Below are 18,160 nucleotides of genomic sequence, written 5' to 3'. Positions count from 1 at the left end.
TAACATTTCCTTTCATAACTTAATAATATAAAACCTCACTTGAATAATTTGAAAAATAATCTCAATAATTAAGAAATAATAATAAATCTAATATTTATGCTTTAATAATAAATCATCACTTATTAAAATAAGAAAGCTCAAAGATAAATAATTAAATAACATCCGTCACTTCAATTAGTCGAGCAATAAGTCGAATAATAATATTTCTTATTTATCACCATTCTCATATCTGAAAACAATAGAATAATCCCTTTAACTAGGAATTATAAACTTGCTTCAAAGAATAAAATTAATAAAGGATGCAAATTAAAAGCTCAGGATTTTATAATAATATCTCATCTCATCTCTGTGATTCTACTTCTCTTTCTTCCTTTAGATAATAGAAAATAGAAATAATATTAATAATATATACTGTAGTGAAAATGCTGGGTGTTACAGTAGGTTAGACCTTTTAGGATATTAACCCGTTAGTCGTTAAATATCTCGTTTCGTCTCGTTTTAACGACTAACTACACATACTCTTCGTTACTCGCCCTCTCAACTCCTACTCACTTTCATTACACTCGTAATTCTATATAAATATAGAAAACGCAAGCTCGTTCTCGAAATTCTGATAAACGAGCTCGGTTCGTTTATCGAGAAATCCCGATTTACTATTCACTCGTCGTCCAAAAATAAAAACTTTCATTATTGGACTCGTATCGAAAAACTAAGAATATTTCTCGACGACGTGCATGTAAGATTTTGAAAGTCGACAAAAAGACGAAATAGCAGTATTTTACTATTCATCGTCAAAAAGTCAAAAATTTCAAAAACGTCTTAACGGACTCAGATTTCACTTTCGAGTTCATCTTTCTCATTCAAATAATTATCTCGAATTATTCAAATACTCAAACTCAAATACGAATATAAAATCACACATCATTCTCACATCATCAAAAGAACATCTCAATATAAAAAAAAATAACAATAAAACTTCATATAACTTCTCATTTCTTTACAAAGTAATCAAACAAGGGATCTATACCCTAATCACTCAAACTCAAGCAATTAAACACGTCATCAAAAGCCCGGGTATTACAGTATTGTACTTTAGTTACTTACGATATTGGGAGTTATATAGTAATATTTCTTGTTGGTTTAAGGAAAAATTCGTAAGATAATAAGCTGTTATGTTAAGTGGAGTTATATAATAACATTTAAAGTTTAATTTTAGTAGAGCTTGAATGTAAGCATCATTAGTATGTTAACCTTGTGAAGCAATGGCAATTAATATATAGATTTATCTTAAGTGGATATAGATTAAAGTACACATTATTTATATATTAACCGGGTGATTGATTTTTGTTAAGTAAATGAATTTTTCCATTTGCCATACACAGCCTGCATTGGGGACTGATAACTCAAATAATGGTGGTGATGGTGTGAATTCGATTGTTGAGGTATTTAAAGATATTAACTTGCGTATCAAAAATCCATCTCATGATTTGTGTTGGAAGTATTTATGAATGTTTTTATTGCCCCTAAACAGCCTGCCGTGGGGAGTGCTATCTCTAAGAGTGTCGATGTTGGTGGGCAATCGAATTTGGAGGTAAGTAAATTTATTGACATATAGCAAATGAAATCAGTCTTCGATTGATGTTATAAATAGTATAATTTAGTAATACTGTGAAGCTTACACATTTTATGCACGAATTTATTGTATTTTTGCGTGAATAAGTCTTAAATTTGGCATGCTTTGAAACCCTTTAGCAGGTTGGGTGCGAAGCAGATGTGGTTCTAGGAGACGCAATGCAGACCGGTCGTTTAGCGATGACAAACATAGCAAAGTGTGGGAAAGAAAATTTTGTTTTTGAAAATCCCAAAAATGTGGTAAAGAGGCTTCGTCGTGGTAGAATTTGACTCAATTCGATATGGTTGTAATATATGATATCTTAAACAGGATTTGCGTGTGTGCGTTGGGGCAAAAACACAGCAGCATACCGTATTGCGTCCTCTCGTACATAATGTATGTATGGCTACTGTAGCTATTTTTTGATGCTAGCCTGTATGGTATATAAATTAGTTACCTTACCACATTATAGAGATGTGTGGCATAATGCGAATATAATTACGGGCGCGAATTTTTTTTTGCATGAGTATGAATAACCTTAAGAGCGACATGAATATTCATAAATAAGAATTGTAGCAATTTCATGCATATGAATAGCCTTTATAGCAACGTGAATGTTCATGCGTATGAATAACCTTCTCAAGCTCTTTCTCATAGGTTGACTTAAGGTGCTTGCCACTACCTTTGGTCTTAACATGATCAGGAGGATGAATAGTTATTTCCTTAATAATACTGAGAAGCTTACTCATTTTATGCACGAATTAAGTATATTTTTGCGTGAATAATTCTTAAATTTAGTATGATTTGAAACCCTTTATCAGATTGGGTGCGAAGCAGATGTGGTTATATGAGATGAACTGCATAATTTATTGATTTTAGCAGGAGTAATTCGTTTACAACTATGGCTTATTCATTTATCTGTAGCTAAAATTCATAAGGATTAAATTAGTTAGAGAAGTTGTGTTTAACTTTGAGGTTCACCGAATGATATCAAATGACGTATATACACAGCTTGTTGCTCACCCCCCAAACCCTTCTATCTTAGTCTCCGAATTGGTTGTACTCTTGATATTCTTTGTGTACTCTTGATATTCTTTATGAATAACAAATGGTAAACTGAGAATTCTTGTTAATGTTGGTGTATATTTAGGTGGTTCCATTGCAACCTTCTCCATTGACAAATAGATGCAGGGGAAAAGATGCGCTTAAGAAATCTAGTTTCAACTTATCTCCCTACGTTGAAAGGAGTGTCAATGCAAGCAAGAGGCTGAATAAAAAAGAGAAATTAATGGGGATGTTTGCCATATACAATGCGGCCGAGGAAGAGTATAAATATATATATATATATATTAAATATTTTTTTTATCATTCCTCGTGCAAAATATGTCTATAATGATCTTTAATCTTTAATCTGCAGTGACGAGGTACTGTTCGCATGCGGAGATACTATCCTGCGAAGGATGAATTTTCGTACTCTACACATGGGAAACATTGTGGATATTGATGTGATAAACGCGTGGTGTTTGCTATTGAATTATAATGAGCTCTTGCGGTCTACCAATTCACCGGCTCGTTTTTTTGCAACAGTTGGAGTATGCGTAAGAAGCTTACTTCACCTATAAATATGGATTAACGTGTTACAAGTATTTTTGTGTTGGTTAAAGTATAAATGAATTAGCGTGGCTGACATTGTGATATTTTTTATGAATTAACTCCAGCTGGAATCAACAATACAACCTCCGTGTAACTTGGCATATAATAAGCGAAGAGATATTTTTTTTAGGCTTTTGGATGCTGAGATATCACGAATCGAGCATATGTCTATCGAGAATATAGACCTGGTAATTATGCTTATATATTGTTTCATATTATAATATATGAGTTTGATGTTTAAATTATGTGCAGTTTTTCTTCCCTATGTGTCGAGTGTTGAAGTATTACACATTCTGCGTGGACATGAAGAAGGAAAAGGTGTACGTTTTGGATAGTCAGAATGAATTGGTAGATATATGTCAGGCTGCCAAATATGTAACAGCTACTGATCTTATGGTATGAGCCAAATATGTACCAGCTACCAGCTATTTTTTTTTTATTGTACACTAATTCACCTTCATCATTTATATATGTATATACAGAAAAATATGCTTGCAGATTATTTGGCATACAAGGGACATGTGCATAAGAGCAATGTTGTGAAGCGATCTAAGTTGGCAATTGTACACATAAAGTGGGGGGACGCTAAGAATATCAATGACATGGGTGTTTATATGATGAGGCACATGGAGACATTCATGGGCGATTCTTCGTCGTTGTGGACATGTGGTTTGGCTCCAAAGCTGAAAAAACAACTTAACCTTCTGCGAGTGAGGTACTGTGCAACACTTATTGCGTGGAGAAGAACAGTATTCGCGACGCAATGGAAGAAAGCGCAAAATTAAGCTTTGGTTCTAGTTTTGATGATCCAAATCTCAACATCGACGTCACGTTGCTTGGAAAATGATCCACTTAATGAATTTTTTGAGACCATACAGATGAATCTTATATTTATGTAATGCGTTAGTACAATATTTTTGTGGCGATTTTGTCGTAGACATTGCACGTTATTGGCTTTGTTATTTACACTGAATATTTGGAGTAATAAATTTGGTAATTAGACACATGTATGTTGTTTTATTTTCTAAAGGTGTTGGTATAATTCATTACTTTAATGAATTAAGTCGTGGATTTTAATTTTTTATAATTCATACCGTGTCTGATGCATAATTAATAATTTTAGCATACATTCTTTGGAGTTCAGCTATAAGGGGCGAATATAATACTTTGAGAATGTGTGTGAATATGTTATTAGTTGTGTATGAATATTTTGCCTTAGCACATTATACAGATGTGTCATGTGGCATAATGCGAATATAACTATGGGCGCGAATATTTTTTGCATACGTATGAATAACCTGTATAGCAACGTGAATATTCATAAATAATAATTGTAGCAGTTTTATGCGTATGAATAACCTTTATAGCAACGTGAATACACATGCATATTTTATGCATGTGTATGAATAACCTTCTCAAGCTCTTTGTCATAGGTTGATTTAAGCCGCTTGACACTATCTTTGGTCTTAACATGATCAGGAGGATGAATAGTTACCTTACCACATTATAGAGATGTGTCATGTGGCATAATGCGAATATAATTATGGGCGCGATTTTTTTTTTGCATCCGTATGAATAACCTTAAGAGCAGCGTGAATATTCATAAATAAGAATTGTAGCAATTTCATGCGTATGAATAGCCTTTATAGCAACGTGAATGTCCATGCGTATGAATAACCTTCTCAAGCTCTTTCTCATAGGTTGACTTAAGGCGCTTGCCACTACCTTTGGTCTTAACATGATCAGGAGGATGAATAGTTATTTCCTTAGTAATACTGAGAAGCTTACTCATTTTATGCACGAATTAAGTATATTTTTGCGTGAATAATTCTTAAATTTAGTATGATTTGAAACCCTTTATCAGGTTGGGTGCGAAGCAGATGTGGTTATATGAGATGAACTGCAGAATTTATTGATTTTAGCAGGAGTAATTCGTTTACAACTATGGCTTATTCATTTATCTGTAGCTAAAATTCATAAGGATTAAGGCTTACTCTAATAAAACAATTAAAAACATATAATAAAACATCTAATAAAACCAAAAGAATTCGTTTTATGTTATTCAAAATATAGAAAATAAATAAAATGTTCATCAATGTAGCATACTCTAAAACTCAATGTATCTAATAAAAATTCAAATTCAAATATGATTATTATTCATCTTCACTAGGGCTGGTAAACCGGTTTCGGTTATCCGGTTAAAACCGTAACCGAACCGAAAAAACCGGTTATCGGTTAACCGATAACCGGTTTTTACCGGTTCGGTTCGGTTTTCGGTTATTATGTTTCCATTTTACCGGTTAATCGGTTTAACCGGTCGGTTAATCGGTTAAACCGATTAACCGATTTAGTCATATAATTAAATAATTTAGATTTTATAATTTAAATAGAATAGCTGAATAGGGCTTAATTCCATTCCCCCAAGAACGAAATACAGCAGCAGCTTCTGTTCTGGCTGTGCGACCCGCCGCTGCGACTCTGAAATTGAAGGCCGCCTCTTCCCACTGGACCACGTCGCCGGTACCCCTCGCCATCGGGCCACGTCGCCGACGTCTTCCCAGTTTTTTCCGCACCTGAGCACCATCTGCTAGAGCTGTACCTCTTTCCTAAATCGGACCACGTCGCCTGCTCATTCTCCGGCGACTGCACCTCCTCCCACCTCTTCGCCTGAGCGCCGGCACCTCTTCTCTTCCCACCGGACCACGTCTGCTCCTTCTCCGGATCCTTGGGTGGCAGCACCTCTTCTACACTAATTTTGATAATTATTAGAACTTAGGGATTTGGGATTTGTGAAATTGGGTGGCGGCTGATTTTGCTTTTTGTATAGATACAACCAACAAATAGCTTGCATGATTAAGGTGGGTGTTTGTGAATTGTGTGTTATTATCATCCCTGTGTTTGTGATTATCTTCCTTGTGCTTTCACGATTGTGGGCTGTAGTTTTATCAGATAGCTTGCAAATAGCTTGTAGGATTTGGAGTTGGCCGGTTAATCGGTTAACTAATTAACCGGTCCGGTTAAACCGGACCGGTTATTCGGTTAACCGGTCTGAAAATCGGTTCGGTTTTCGGTTATCATTTTGGCTTTTAATCGGTTCCGGTTAACCGGTAAACCGGTTCGGTTATAACCGAACCGGACCGATTACCAGCCCTAATCTTCACTGTCCTCCTCAATTACTTTGCCACAATTGCGCGAGTCGTGACGCACCCTAAGTCCACATTTCCGACACAGCCTCTATGGTTTCTTGGCCTTCTGAAGTTCTTTCTCATATGTTGACTTCAAACGCTTTCCACTACCTTTGGTTTTTACAGGATCGGGTGGATGAATAGTAATTTCAGTGGGTAGTTTGGAATCGTAGAACATCTGAAAGATTCTTTCCTTTGAATTTGCAGAATTCAAAGACCGAGGCTCGTTTGCATCTGCCCATTTCTTAAGTTCAGCTACGAGCGAAGTAGATAATTCCTCATTCCCATCAGCGATTGCAATGCATCTAAATACCTCTGACATTAGCGGCTTATTGCTTACTTGTGTTTGGCCATTTGAAATGAAATGTGCTCCAACATTCTGCCACCACCTATCAAGAATGTGCTTCTCAGGAATAGCTTTGAGACCAATGTTATGCATCACAACAAACATGTGTCTGCATACCAATCCTTTCTTTACAAATAATCTGCAAGAACAGGTAAAGGTATCGGCTACCATATTATAAGCAACATTGGACACCCCATTGGATCTGTCATCCACTGCATACATATGATCTTCGTGTGCTGTGTCCATGGATTTTATGTGTAACACCCCGATAACTTAGATTTATTTTATAAGTTTAATTAATAGTATTTTCTTGTATAGCTTATTTTTTTTTTAAATAATTACATGATACATATAGATATGCACCATTAATTTTATCTAGACTATTATTATTATTATTATTATTATTATTATTATTATTATTATTATTATTATTATTATTATTATTATTATTATTATTATTATTATTATTATTATTAGTATTTTTGTTTCCTATTAGAACTAGAACTCTTTAAAAACTAGTATAAATATGGGATCTATTTTCAAACCCTAAAAGAGACGGACACACAAATTAATTAGGGTTTTAGAGAGCAGAGAGGGCCAGAAACGTGTAGGCAGTTTCTCCCTTGGGACTTTCATAGAACGTTGTCCATCCAACGGTGAAAGCGGAGCGGGATACAGTTCAGAAGATCTGAGCTGGAGTCAGATTTTCGCAGGAAATCAAGTTCTGGCAGTTTCGGGAGAACGGCCATAACTTTCTCCACAGAACTCCGATTCAAGCGAAACAGGCGGCCACGGAAAGCTCTCTCGAAGATGAAGAAGTCGTATTTCTGGGTAAAATACGATTTGAGGACGTTTGAGGCTTAAAAAAAAGGCTTGAAGCTGACTGGTCTGTTCAGCTGCGATTTTGACGAATTCTCCTGAATTCTTCAGGTGCGGCGCTATTAAGACCTTCATTCCGGATTTTAGTTAATTGCCTTCGACTTTAAGGTGAGGGATTTTACGCTTATTCATATGGTTATATATGTTTTTATTATCGCGTTTGATTACTTTTTTACGTGCATCTTATGACTATGTTGTTATGTGCGATCATGAGACCTAAGCCATTGATCTATGATGTTGCGATCATGGGACCTAAGCCATTGATCTATGATGTTATGTGCGATCATGGGACCTAAGCCATTGATCTATGTTATGTGTGATCATGGGACCTAAGCCATTGATCTATGATGTTATGTGCGATCATGGGACCTAAGCCATTGATCTATGTTATGTGCGATCATGGGACCTAAGCCATTGATCTATGTTGATAAGTTGATCATGGGACCTAAGCCATTGATCTATGTATGTGTTTGGTCATGGGACTTAAGCCATCGACTTAAACTATGATTATGTTTGTCAAGGGGCTCCGGTCTCTTGGCGTATGTTTGCAAGTATGATAACGTGATTTGATTATATATGTGATGTATATGAATATTTTGTTATGTTCCTCACTGAGTATATTTTCAATATGCTCACCCCTTATCTTCTCAGTTTCGCAGTATTAGAGTCGAGGTGGTCATGGAAGTCGAGAATGACTAGAGATTTAGTATTTCCATAGAAATTTAAGTTGAAACATGTTACTTTTTAGTTTATCATTTTATTTCATGTTACTACTTTAGTTTTGGCAAGTTGATTTAAATTGGTTTAAACTTTTATAATTCAAGAAATTTTATTTTATCTATTAATTTTTCAAAGTTTTTAAATTGAAAAGTTTATGAAAATTGGGGTGTTACATTATGCGACAACGGTTGAATGCCTCGGTGATCTCTATCTGCACATCCAAAAAAATCTTCGTGGTATAGATGCGACTCGCATGCTGCTCTATATATGGGCGTGTGTGTCTTCAATTTAGGAGTGGTTGTCTGGTCAGTCATGCACAATTGTTTGTAGGAATGCCTCTGAGCCTGCATAGCACTTTCATAGTGGATGTAGAAAGAAGCCAAGTTAGAATTCCGATTCAAATATTTACGGAAAAAACTATTCTCACTTTCTGACATGGACGTAGTTCTGAAAAGTTCGCTCATCCTCAAATCACGTAAATATGCTCGAATCCAATACTTGCGCTTGGAGAACATGTCTGAAAACCACGAATTGTCTGCCAGACCATATTCATTTATGACCCCTAACCACTTTTCTTCAAACTCGCTAGGTTCGTCCAACTCCGACCAAGCCACTTTATATAATCTGCTCGTCAAATCAGCATTCTCACGAAGTGATATTGGAAGCTTCAGTGCTACCTTCATCATTATGTGCCACATGCAGAATCTGTGTCTTGTATCAGGCATCACGTTTTCAACAGCAATTTTCAATGTCGGATCTTGGTCTGTTATCAACATGGTTGGGCTGTGGCCCATGCAGTCGACAAATTGTTTCAAGATCCATGAGTATGAATGCACATCCTCCCTGGTTAGTAACCCGGCTGCAAATGTAACGCAACCGCCATGGTTGTCCTTCCCGGTGAATGGTACAAATATCATGTTGTATCTGCAAGATAAAATTTAATTAAAATTCAAACATAGAGTGATGTTCATCTGGTATGCATAAGTATGTGTATTAAATAATATGTTAAAGCACGTACCGAATTGTAGTGTATGTTGCATCAAACGAAACATAATCTCCAAAAATGTTATAGTTTTGTACACCAATGGCATCGCTCCAGAATATCGTCAAATCAGCATTCTCACGAAGTGATATTGGAAGCTTCAGTGCTACCTTCATCATTATGTGCCACATGCAGAATCTGTGTCTTGTATCAGGCATCACGTTTTCAACAGCAATTTTCAATGTCGGATCTTGGTCTGTTATCAACATGGTTGGGTTGTGGCCCATACAGTCGACAAATTGTTTCAAGATCCATGAGTATGAATGCACATCCTCCCTGGTTAGTAACCCGGCTGCAAATGTAACGCAACCGCCATGGTTGTCCTTCCCGGTGAATGGTACAAATATCATGTTGTATCTGCAAGATAAAATTTAATTAAAATTCAAACATAGAGTGATGTTCATCTGGTATGCATAAGTATGTGTATTAAATAATATGTTAAAGCACGTAACGAATTGTAGTGTATGTTGCATCAAACGAAACATAATCTCCAAAAATGTTATAGTTTTGTACACCAATGGCATCGCTCCAGAATATGCTCTTCACCTTCTGACATTCATCTAGCAGGTACTCAACCTTGAACTGGTCATCAAGATCACGATTAGTGATTAATCTGTCCAACAGCAACTGAGCATCGGAGCCATCCGGATAATTGTTCATTTGGTATGAATTTTTTTTGAAATCATTGCTTGTGCACCCCACATATTCATAGCCCCCAACCAATTCTTTGAATAGTCTAAATGCACGCATTGGGCCAATATTAACCTTAGCACATTTAAGCATAATCAGTTGATGTGAAGAATTGACCTTCCGATTGTATTTCATGAAATGGCGACAATCTTCAGAAATTAATTTGTGATTGTGAGCTTCATTGAAAACGCTAACATAGTATTCACCGTTGTCCCGTCTTTTCATTATGACATTTGCTCTACAATCACACCTGGTAGATGGTTTATGTCGCCTCTTTTTAGTTTTTGATTGCGTCTCTGCATGCTCATCATTGGTACCCGGGTTAATTCCTTCCCTGATACAAACAAATGTTTGATATATTATCTGACCATATTTGCCTTTCCTGGTCGTGCCTTTGCGGACATCGAACCCACATGAATATCCATACAATCCATATAAGTCAAATGCCTCGTCTAAAGAACTGAACACTTGCCATACATATGGCAGCCTGGAAACGTCATCAGCTATAGGCATATATGTTTGAGATTGGTTGTCTTGTCCTTGTTCATTCACAGCATCTGACATAAAAATTCATGTGATAATTCAAACTCCTGCTCTTACATTCACATAATCGACCAATATAATTTCTACTAACTTGGCAATTACACATAAAGTTAGAATCAGACATAGTGATATTGAAAGACACATTAACTAAATCACAAATCGTGCTTGATTAGACCAACCAATTTGGTTCTAACTTGGCAGATAATATATTTCAACCCAACAATAATGCATGATGCCAGACATTGAAGTAGTGGATTTTTATACTGGAAAATCAAGCACGATACATACATACATCCCACGTTTTCAAACGAAAGAATATAGTTTTTGATTCAAACTTAGAATATAGTTTTGGATTCCGAAATCGATCAATAACTGGCTACGAAACAATGGATTAATACAAAAGGTAATGGAAATTCGTCCAACTATTAGCAACAAAATAATTAAATGTTTATCTTTTAGTTATTCTGTAGTATAAAAAAATAGCATTCCTTGATTCTCCATGTGAGGCTAGATTTGAAGTTTGATTATTCACGCTTAGTAAGGAATATCTATGGTGGCAGTCTTTGAAATTCACGCTTAGTTCATAATTTTTTTTTGGTTCTGATTGTATGTGTTCGTGTGATATTGTAAATAAAAAGATAACAAATCATCAATTGTGGATGAGTAATACAATCCCTTAAATTAAGGAATGTATTATAACCGATAATTGTCAAATTACTTTTGTATCCATCTATGTAATCAGCGAATATTTCATCATAATTATTTGGATCAAATCTAGCCGTGTGATTAATTTGATCCATTGGTTGTAAATGGTTCTTAATATATATTATAACTCTAGTACTTATTTTAGCCTAACCCTATGTACTATAACCCTAAAAAAGATAAGAGATTGATTTATCATTGGAATTTGGAAGAGATGTTAGAGAAAAAGTAGTTTGAGTTTCTAGAGTTGATATAATATTTTGAAAGTTAAAAATTAGCTTCATAGTTGGAGGCACCTGAGGGAGACAAAGAATTCCACAAACCCAAAAAATGATGGGTCCATAAATAATACATTCTTCGTCCCAATAATGATGTTTCAAAAAAATGGAGCACCAAAATTTTAAAAATATAAATAAAGTTAATGAAGATAAAATAAATAATGAGATAGATACAGAGAATATTGAAAAAGTAAGAGACGGATAAAGTAAATACGTAAATTATTGCATGCGATTAACCGCATAGTATGCGGTTAACCCATGTATTCACGTATATGTCCCAGTTTTTGAAAGAAGAGACAAAGTGATGAAGTGGTGCAGCGGTAATGCCTTATTTCTCTCCAAGGTCATGTGTTTGAATCTCCTTGCCCCACTTTTGCGGTTTTTTGCGATTTTTTTTCCTTTTATTTATTTTTTTACGTTTTTTTCTAGTTTTGTTTCCATTTTTTTATGGTTTTTTTTCCTTTTCCTTTTTTCTTCATTTTTTTTATTTTTTGCATTTATATATATATATATAGGGTTAGGCTAAAATAAGTACTAGAGTTATAATATATATTAAGAACCATTTACAACCAATAGATCAAATTAATCACACGGCTAGATTTGATCCAAATAATTATGATGAAATATGCGTTGATTTCATATATGGATACAAAAGTAATTTGGCAGCATGCGGTTATAATACATTCCTTAATTTAAGGGATTGTATTACTCCTCCACAATTGATTATTTGTTATCTTTTTATTTACAATATCACACGAACACATACAATCAGAACCAAAAAAAAATTCCTTACTAAGCGTGAATAATCAAACTTCAAGTCTAAGCGTGAACTAAGCGTGAATTTCAAAGACTGCCACCATAGATATTCCATACTAAGCGTTTTTTATCAAAATTCAAATCCAGCCTCACATGGAGAATCAAGGTATGCTATTTTTTTTATACTACAGAATAACTAAAAGATAAACATTTAATTGTTTTGTTGCTAATAGTTGGACGAATTTCCATTACCTTTTGTATTAATCCATTGTTTCGTAGCCAGTTATTGATCGATTTCTTAATCCAAAACTATATTCTATGTTTGAATCAAAAACTATATTATTTCGTTTCAAAACATGGGATGTATGTATGTATCGTGCTTGATTTTCCAGTATAAAAATCCACTACTTCAATATCTGGCATCATGCATTATTGTTGGGTTGAAATATATTATCTGCCAAGTTAGAACCAAATTGGTTGTTCTAATCAAGGACGATTCGTGCATAAAAAAGATTAATCTTCTCAATATTACTAGGGTGAATATAATACTTTGACATGATTGGTGGGACTTAAGAATTATTCACGCAAAAATATACTTATTTCGTGCATCAAATGGGAATTATTCACGCAACAATATTTCTTATTAATACTTTAGCAGACATCGAAGATTGAGGTTGATTCACATCTGCCCATCTATGGAGTTCAGCTATAAGGGGCGAATTTAATACTTTGCGAATGTGTGTGAATATGTTATTAGTTGTGTATGAATATTTTGCCTTACCACATAATACAGATGTGTCATGTGGCATAATGTTAATGTGTCTTTCAATATCACTATGTCTGATTCTAACTTTATGTGTAATTGCCAAGTTAGTAGAAATTATATTTGGTCAATTATGCGAATGTGAGAGTAGGAGTTTCAATTATCACATGAATTTTTATGTCAGATGCCGTGAATGAACAAGGACAAGACAACCAATCTCAAACATATATGCCTATAGCTGATGACGTTTCCAGGCTGCCATATGTAGGGCAAGTGTTCAGTTCTTTAGACGAGGCATTTGACTTATATGGATTGTATGGATATTCATGTGGGTTCGATGTCCGCAAAGGCACGACCAGGAAAGGCAAATATGGTCAGATAATATATCAAACATTTGTTTGTGTCAGGGAAGGAATTAACCCGGGTACCAATGATGAGCATGCAGAGACGCAATCAAAAACTAAAAAGAGGCGACGTAAACCATCTACCAGGTGCGATTGTAGAGCAAATGTCATAATGAAAAGACGGGACAACGGTGAATACTATGTTAGCGTTTTCAATGAAGCTCACAATCACGAATTAATTTCTGAAGATTGTCGCCATTTCATGAAATACAATCGGAAGGTCGATTCTTCACATCAACTGATTCTGCTTAAATGTGCTAAGGTTAATATTGGCCTAATGCGTGCATTTAGACTATTCAAAGAATTGGTTGGAGGCTATGAATATGTGGGGTGCACAAGCAATGATTTCAAAAAATTTTCATACCAAATGAACAGTTATCCGGATGGCTCCGATGCTCAGTTGCTGTTGGACAGATTAATCACTAATCATGATCTTGATGACCAGTTCAAGGTTGAGTACCTGCTAGATGAATGTCAGAAGGTGAAGAGCATATTCTGGAGCGATGCCATTGGTGTACAAAACTATAACATTTTTGGAGATTCTGTTTCGTTTGATGCAACATACACTACAAATCGGTACGTGCTTTAACATATTATTTAATACACATACTTATGCATACCAGATGAACATCAATATATGTTTGAATTTTAATTAAATTTTATCTTGCAGATACAGCATGATATTTGTACCATTCACCGGGAAGGACAACCATGGCGGTTGCGTTACGTTTGCAGCCGGGTTACTAACCAGGGAGGATGTGCATTCATACTCATGGATCTTGAAACAATTTGTCGAATGCATGGGCCACAACCCAACCATGTTGATAACAGACCAAGATCCGGCATTGAAAATTGCTGTTGAAACCGTTATGCCTGATACAAGACATAGATTCTGCATGTGGCACATAATGATGAAGGTAGCACTGAAGCTTCCAATATCACTTCGGGAGAATGCTGATTTGACGAGTAGATTATATGAAGTGGCTTGGTCGGAGTTGGACGAACCTAGCGAGTGTGAAGAAAAGTGGTTAGGGGTCATAAATGAATATGGTCTGGCAGACAATTCGTGGTTTTCAGACATGTTCTCCAAGCGCAAGTATTGGATTCCAGCATATTTTCGTGATTTGAGGATGAGCGGACTTTTTAGAACTACGTCCATGTCAGAAAGTGAGAATAGTTTTTTCCGTAAATATTTGAATCGGAATTCTAACTTGGCTTCTTTCTACATCCACTTTGAAAGTGCTATGCAGGCTCAGAGGCATTCCTACAAACAATTGTGCATGACTGACCAGACAACCACTCCTAAGTTGAAGACACACTCGCCCATAGAGCAGCATGCGAGTCGCATCTATACCACGAAATTTTTTTTAGATGTGCAGATAGAGATTACCGAGGCATTCAACCGTTGTCGCATAAAATCCATGGACACAGCACACGAAGACCATATGTATGCAGTGGATGACAGATCCAATGGGGTGTCCAATGTTGCTTATAATATGGTAGCCGATACCTTTACCTGTTCATGCAGATTGTTTGTGAAGAAAGGATTGGTATGCAGACACATGTTTGTGGTGATGCATAACATTGGTCTCAAAGCTATTCCTGAGAAGTACATTCTTGATAGGTGGCGGCAGAATGTTGGAGCACATTTCATTTCAAAGGGCCAAACACAAGCAAGCAATAAGCCGCTTATGTCAGAGGTATTTAGATGCATTGCAGTCGCTGATGGGAATGAGGAATTATCTACTTCCCTCATAGCTGAACTTAAGAAATGGGCAGATGCAAACGAGCCTCGGTCTTTGAATTCTGCAAATTCAAAGGAAAGAATCTTTCAGATGTTCTACGGTTCCAAACTACCCACTGAAATTACTATTCATCCACCTGATCCTGTAAAAACCAAAGGTAGTGGAAAGCGTTTGAAGTCAACGTATGAGAAAGAACTTCAAAAGGCCAAGAAACCAAAGAGGCTGTGTCGGAAATGTGGACTTAGGGTGCGTCACGACTCGCGCAATTGTGGCAAAGTAATTGAGGAGGACAGTGAAGATGAATAATAATCATATTTGAATTTGAATTTTTATTAGATACATTGAGTTTTAGAGTATGCTACATTGATGCTCATTTTATTAATTTTCTATATTTTGAATAACATAAAACGAATTCTTTTGGTTTTATTATATGTTTTTAATTGTTTTATTAGAGTAAGCCTTAATCCTTATGAATTTTAGCTACAGATAAATGAATAAGCCATAGTTGTAAACGAATTACTCCTGCTAAAATCAATAAATTCTGCAGTTCATCTCATATAACCACATCTGCTTCGCACCCAACCTGATAAAGAGTTTCAAAACATACTAAATTTAAGAATTATTCACGCACAAATATACTAAATTCGTGCATAAAAAAGATTAATCTTCTCAATATTACTAGTGCGAATATAATACTTTGACATGATTGGTGGGACTTAAGAATTATTCACGCAAAAATATACTTATTTCGTGCACCAAATGGGAATTATTCACGCAACAATACTTCTTATTAATACTTTAGCAGACATCGAATATTGAGGTTGATTCACATCTGCCCATCTATGGAGTTCAGCTATAAGGGGCGAATTTAATACTTTGCGAATGTGTGTGAATATGTTATTAGTTGTGTATGAATATTTTGCCTTACCACATAATACAGATGTGTCATGTGGCATAATGTGAATATAACTATGCACGCGAATATTTTTTGAATACGTATGAATAACCTTTATAGCAACGTGAATATTCATACATAATAACTATGGTCACGACTTAAGTAATTAAAGTAATGAATTATACCAACACCTTTAGAAAATAAAACAACAGACATGTGTCTAATCACCAAATTTATTACTTCAAATATTCAGTGCACATAACAAAGCCAACAACGTGCAATGTCTACGACAAAATCGCCACAAAAATATTGTACTAACGCATTCCATAAATATAACATTCATCTGTATGGTCTGAACAAATTAATTAGGTGGATCATTTCCCAAGCAACGTGACGTCGATGTTGAGATTTGGATCATCAAAACTAGAACCCAAACTTAATTTTGCGCTTTCTTCCATTGCGTCGCGAATACTGTTCCTCTCCCACGCAATAAGTGCCGCACAGTACCTCACTCGCAGAAGGTTAAGTTGTTTTCTCAGCTTTGGAGCCAAACCACATGTCCACAACGACGAAGAATCGCCCATGAATGTCTCCATGTGCCTCATCATATAAACACCCATGTCATTGATATTCTTAGCGTCCCCCCACTTTATGTGTACAATTGCCAACTTAGATCGCTTCACAACATTGCTCTTATGCACATGTCCCTTGTATGCCAAATAATCTGCAAGCATATTTTTCTGTATATACATATATACATGATGAAGGTGAATTAGTGTACAATAAAAAAAAAAAAATAGCTGGTAGCTGGTACATATTTGGCTCATACCACAAGATCAGTAGCTGTTCCATATTTGGCAGCCTGACATATATCTACCAATTCATTCTGACTATCCAAAGCGTACACCTTTTCCTTCTTGGTATCCACGCAGAATGTGTAATACTTCAACACTCGACACATAGGGAAGAAAAAGTGCACATAACTTAAACATCAAACTCATATATTAAAATATGAAACAATATATAAGCATAATTACCAGGTCTATATTCTCGATAGACATATGCTCGATTCGTGATATCTCAGCATCCACAAGCCTAAAAAAAATATCTCTTCGCTTATTATATGCCAAGTTACATGGAGGCTGTATTGTTGATTCCAGCTGGAGTTAATTCATAAAAAATATCACAATGTCAGCCACACTAATGCATTTATACTTGAACCAACACAAAAATACTTGTACCACGTTAATCCATAATTATAGGTGAAGTAAGCTTCTTACGCATACTCCAACTGTTGCAAAAAAACGAGCCGGTGAACTAGAACTATTATTATTATTATTATTAGTATTATTTTATAAGTTTAATTAATAGTATTTTCTTGTATAGGTTATTTTTTTAAATAATTACATGATACATATAGATATGCACCATTAATTTTATCTAGACTATTATTATTATTATTATTAGTATTATTTTTGTTTCCTATTAGAACTAGAACTCTTTAAAAACTAGTATAAATATGGGATCTATTTTCAAACCCTAAAAGTGACGGACACACTAATTAATTAGGGTTTTAGAGAGAGCAGAGAGGGCCAGAAACGTGTAGGCAGAAGATCTGAGCTGGAGTCAGATTTTCGCAGGAAATCAAGTTCTGGCAGTTTCGGGAGAACGGCCATAACTTCCTCCACAGAAATCCGATTCAAGCGAAACAGGAGGCCACAGAAAGCTCTCTCGAAGACGAAGAAGTCGTATTTCTGGAAAAAATACGATTTGAGGACGTTTGAGGCTTCAAACGAAGGCTTGAAGCTGACTAGTCTGTTCAGCTGCGATTTTGACGAATTCTTCTGGTGCGGCGCTATTAAGATCCTTCTTTCCGGATTTTAGTTAATTGCCTTCGACTTTAAGGTGAGGGATTTTACGCTTATTCATATAGTTATATATATTTTT

At 35.5% G+C, this 18,160-nt stretch overlaps 2 protein-coding genes and 1 long non-coding RNA gene across 3 annotated transcripts; 2 read left to right on the top strand and 1 right to left on the bottom strand.

The window, feature by feature from the left end:
- Positions 1-3,361: 3,361 nt before the first annotated feature.
- Positions 3,362-3,661, top strand: LOC131006975 (uncharacterized). The gene is made up of 2 exons (XR_009095843.1): positions 3,362-3,453; positions 3,518-3,661. It is a non-coding gene; the product is annotated as an uncharacterized LOC131006975 (long non-coding RNA).
- A 9,704-nt stretch (positions 3,662-13,365) lies between these two features.
- Positions 13,366-15,744, top strand: LOC131006974 (protein FAR1-RELATED SEQUENCE 5-like). Its single transcript, XM_057934114.1, has 2 exons — positions 13,366-14,149; positions 14,244-15,744. Exons 1-2 carry the CDS (start codon positions 13,398-13,400, stop codon positions 15,622-15,624), a joined length of 2,133 nt encoding a protein of 710 aa, XP_057790097.1. The 5' UTR covers positions 13,366-13,397; the 3' UTR covers positions 15,625-15,744.
- Positions 15,745-16,501: 757 nt separating this feature from the next.
- Positions 16,502-17,180, bottom strand: LOC131006973 (uncharacterized). The gene is made up of 2 exons (XM_057934113.1): positions 17,043-17,180; positions 16,502-16,953 (listed from the first exon to the last, which is right to left on the bottom strand). Exons 1-2 carry the CDS (start codon positions 17,172-17,174, stop codon positions 16,588-16,590), a joined length of 498 nt encoding a protein of 165 aa, XP_057790096.1. The 5' UTR covers positions 17,175-17,180; the 3' UTR covers positions 16,502-16,587.
- Between the last annotated feature and the right edge of the window lie 980 nt (positions 17,181-18,160).

This window comes from Salvia miltiorrhiza, chromosome 1 (assembly GCF_028751815.1).
Source record: "Salvia miltiorrhiza cultivar Shanhuang (shh) chromosome 1, IMPLAD_Smil_shh, whole genome shotgun sequence".
Lineage (NCBI taxonomy): Eukaryota > Viridiplantae > Streptophyta > Magnoliopsida > Lamiales > Lamiaceae > Salvia > Salvia miltiorrhiza.
The sequence above is the reverse complement of the archived record's forward strand: the minus strand, read 5'-3'. Positions and strand labels throughout refer to the sequence as shown.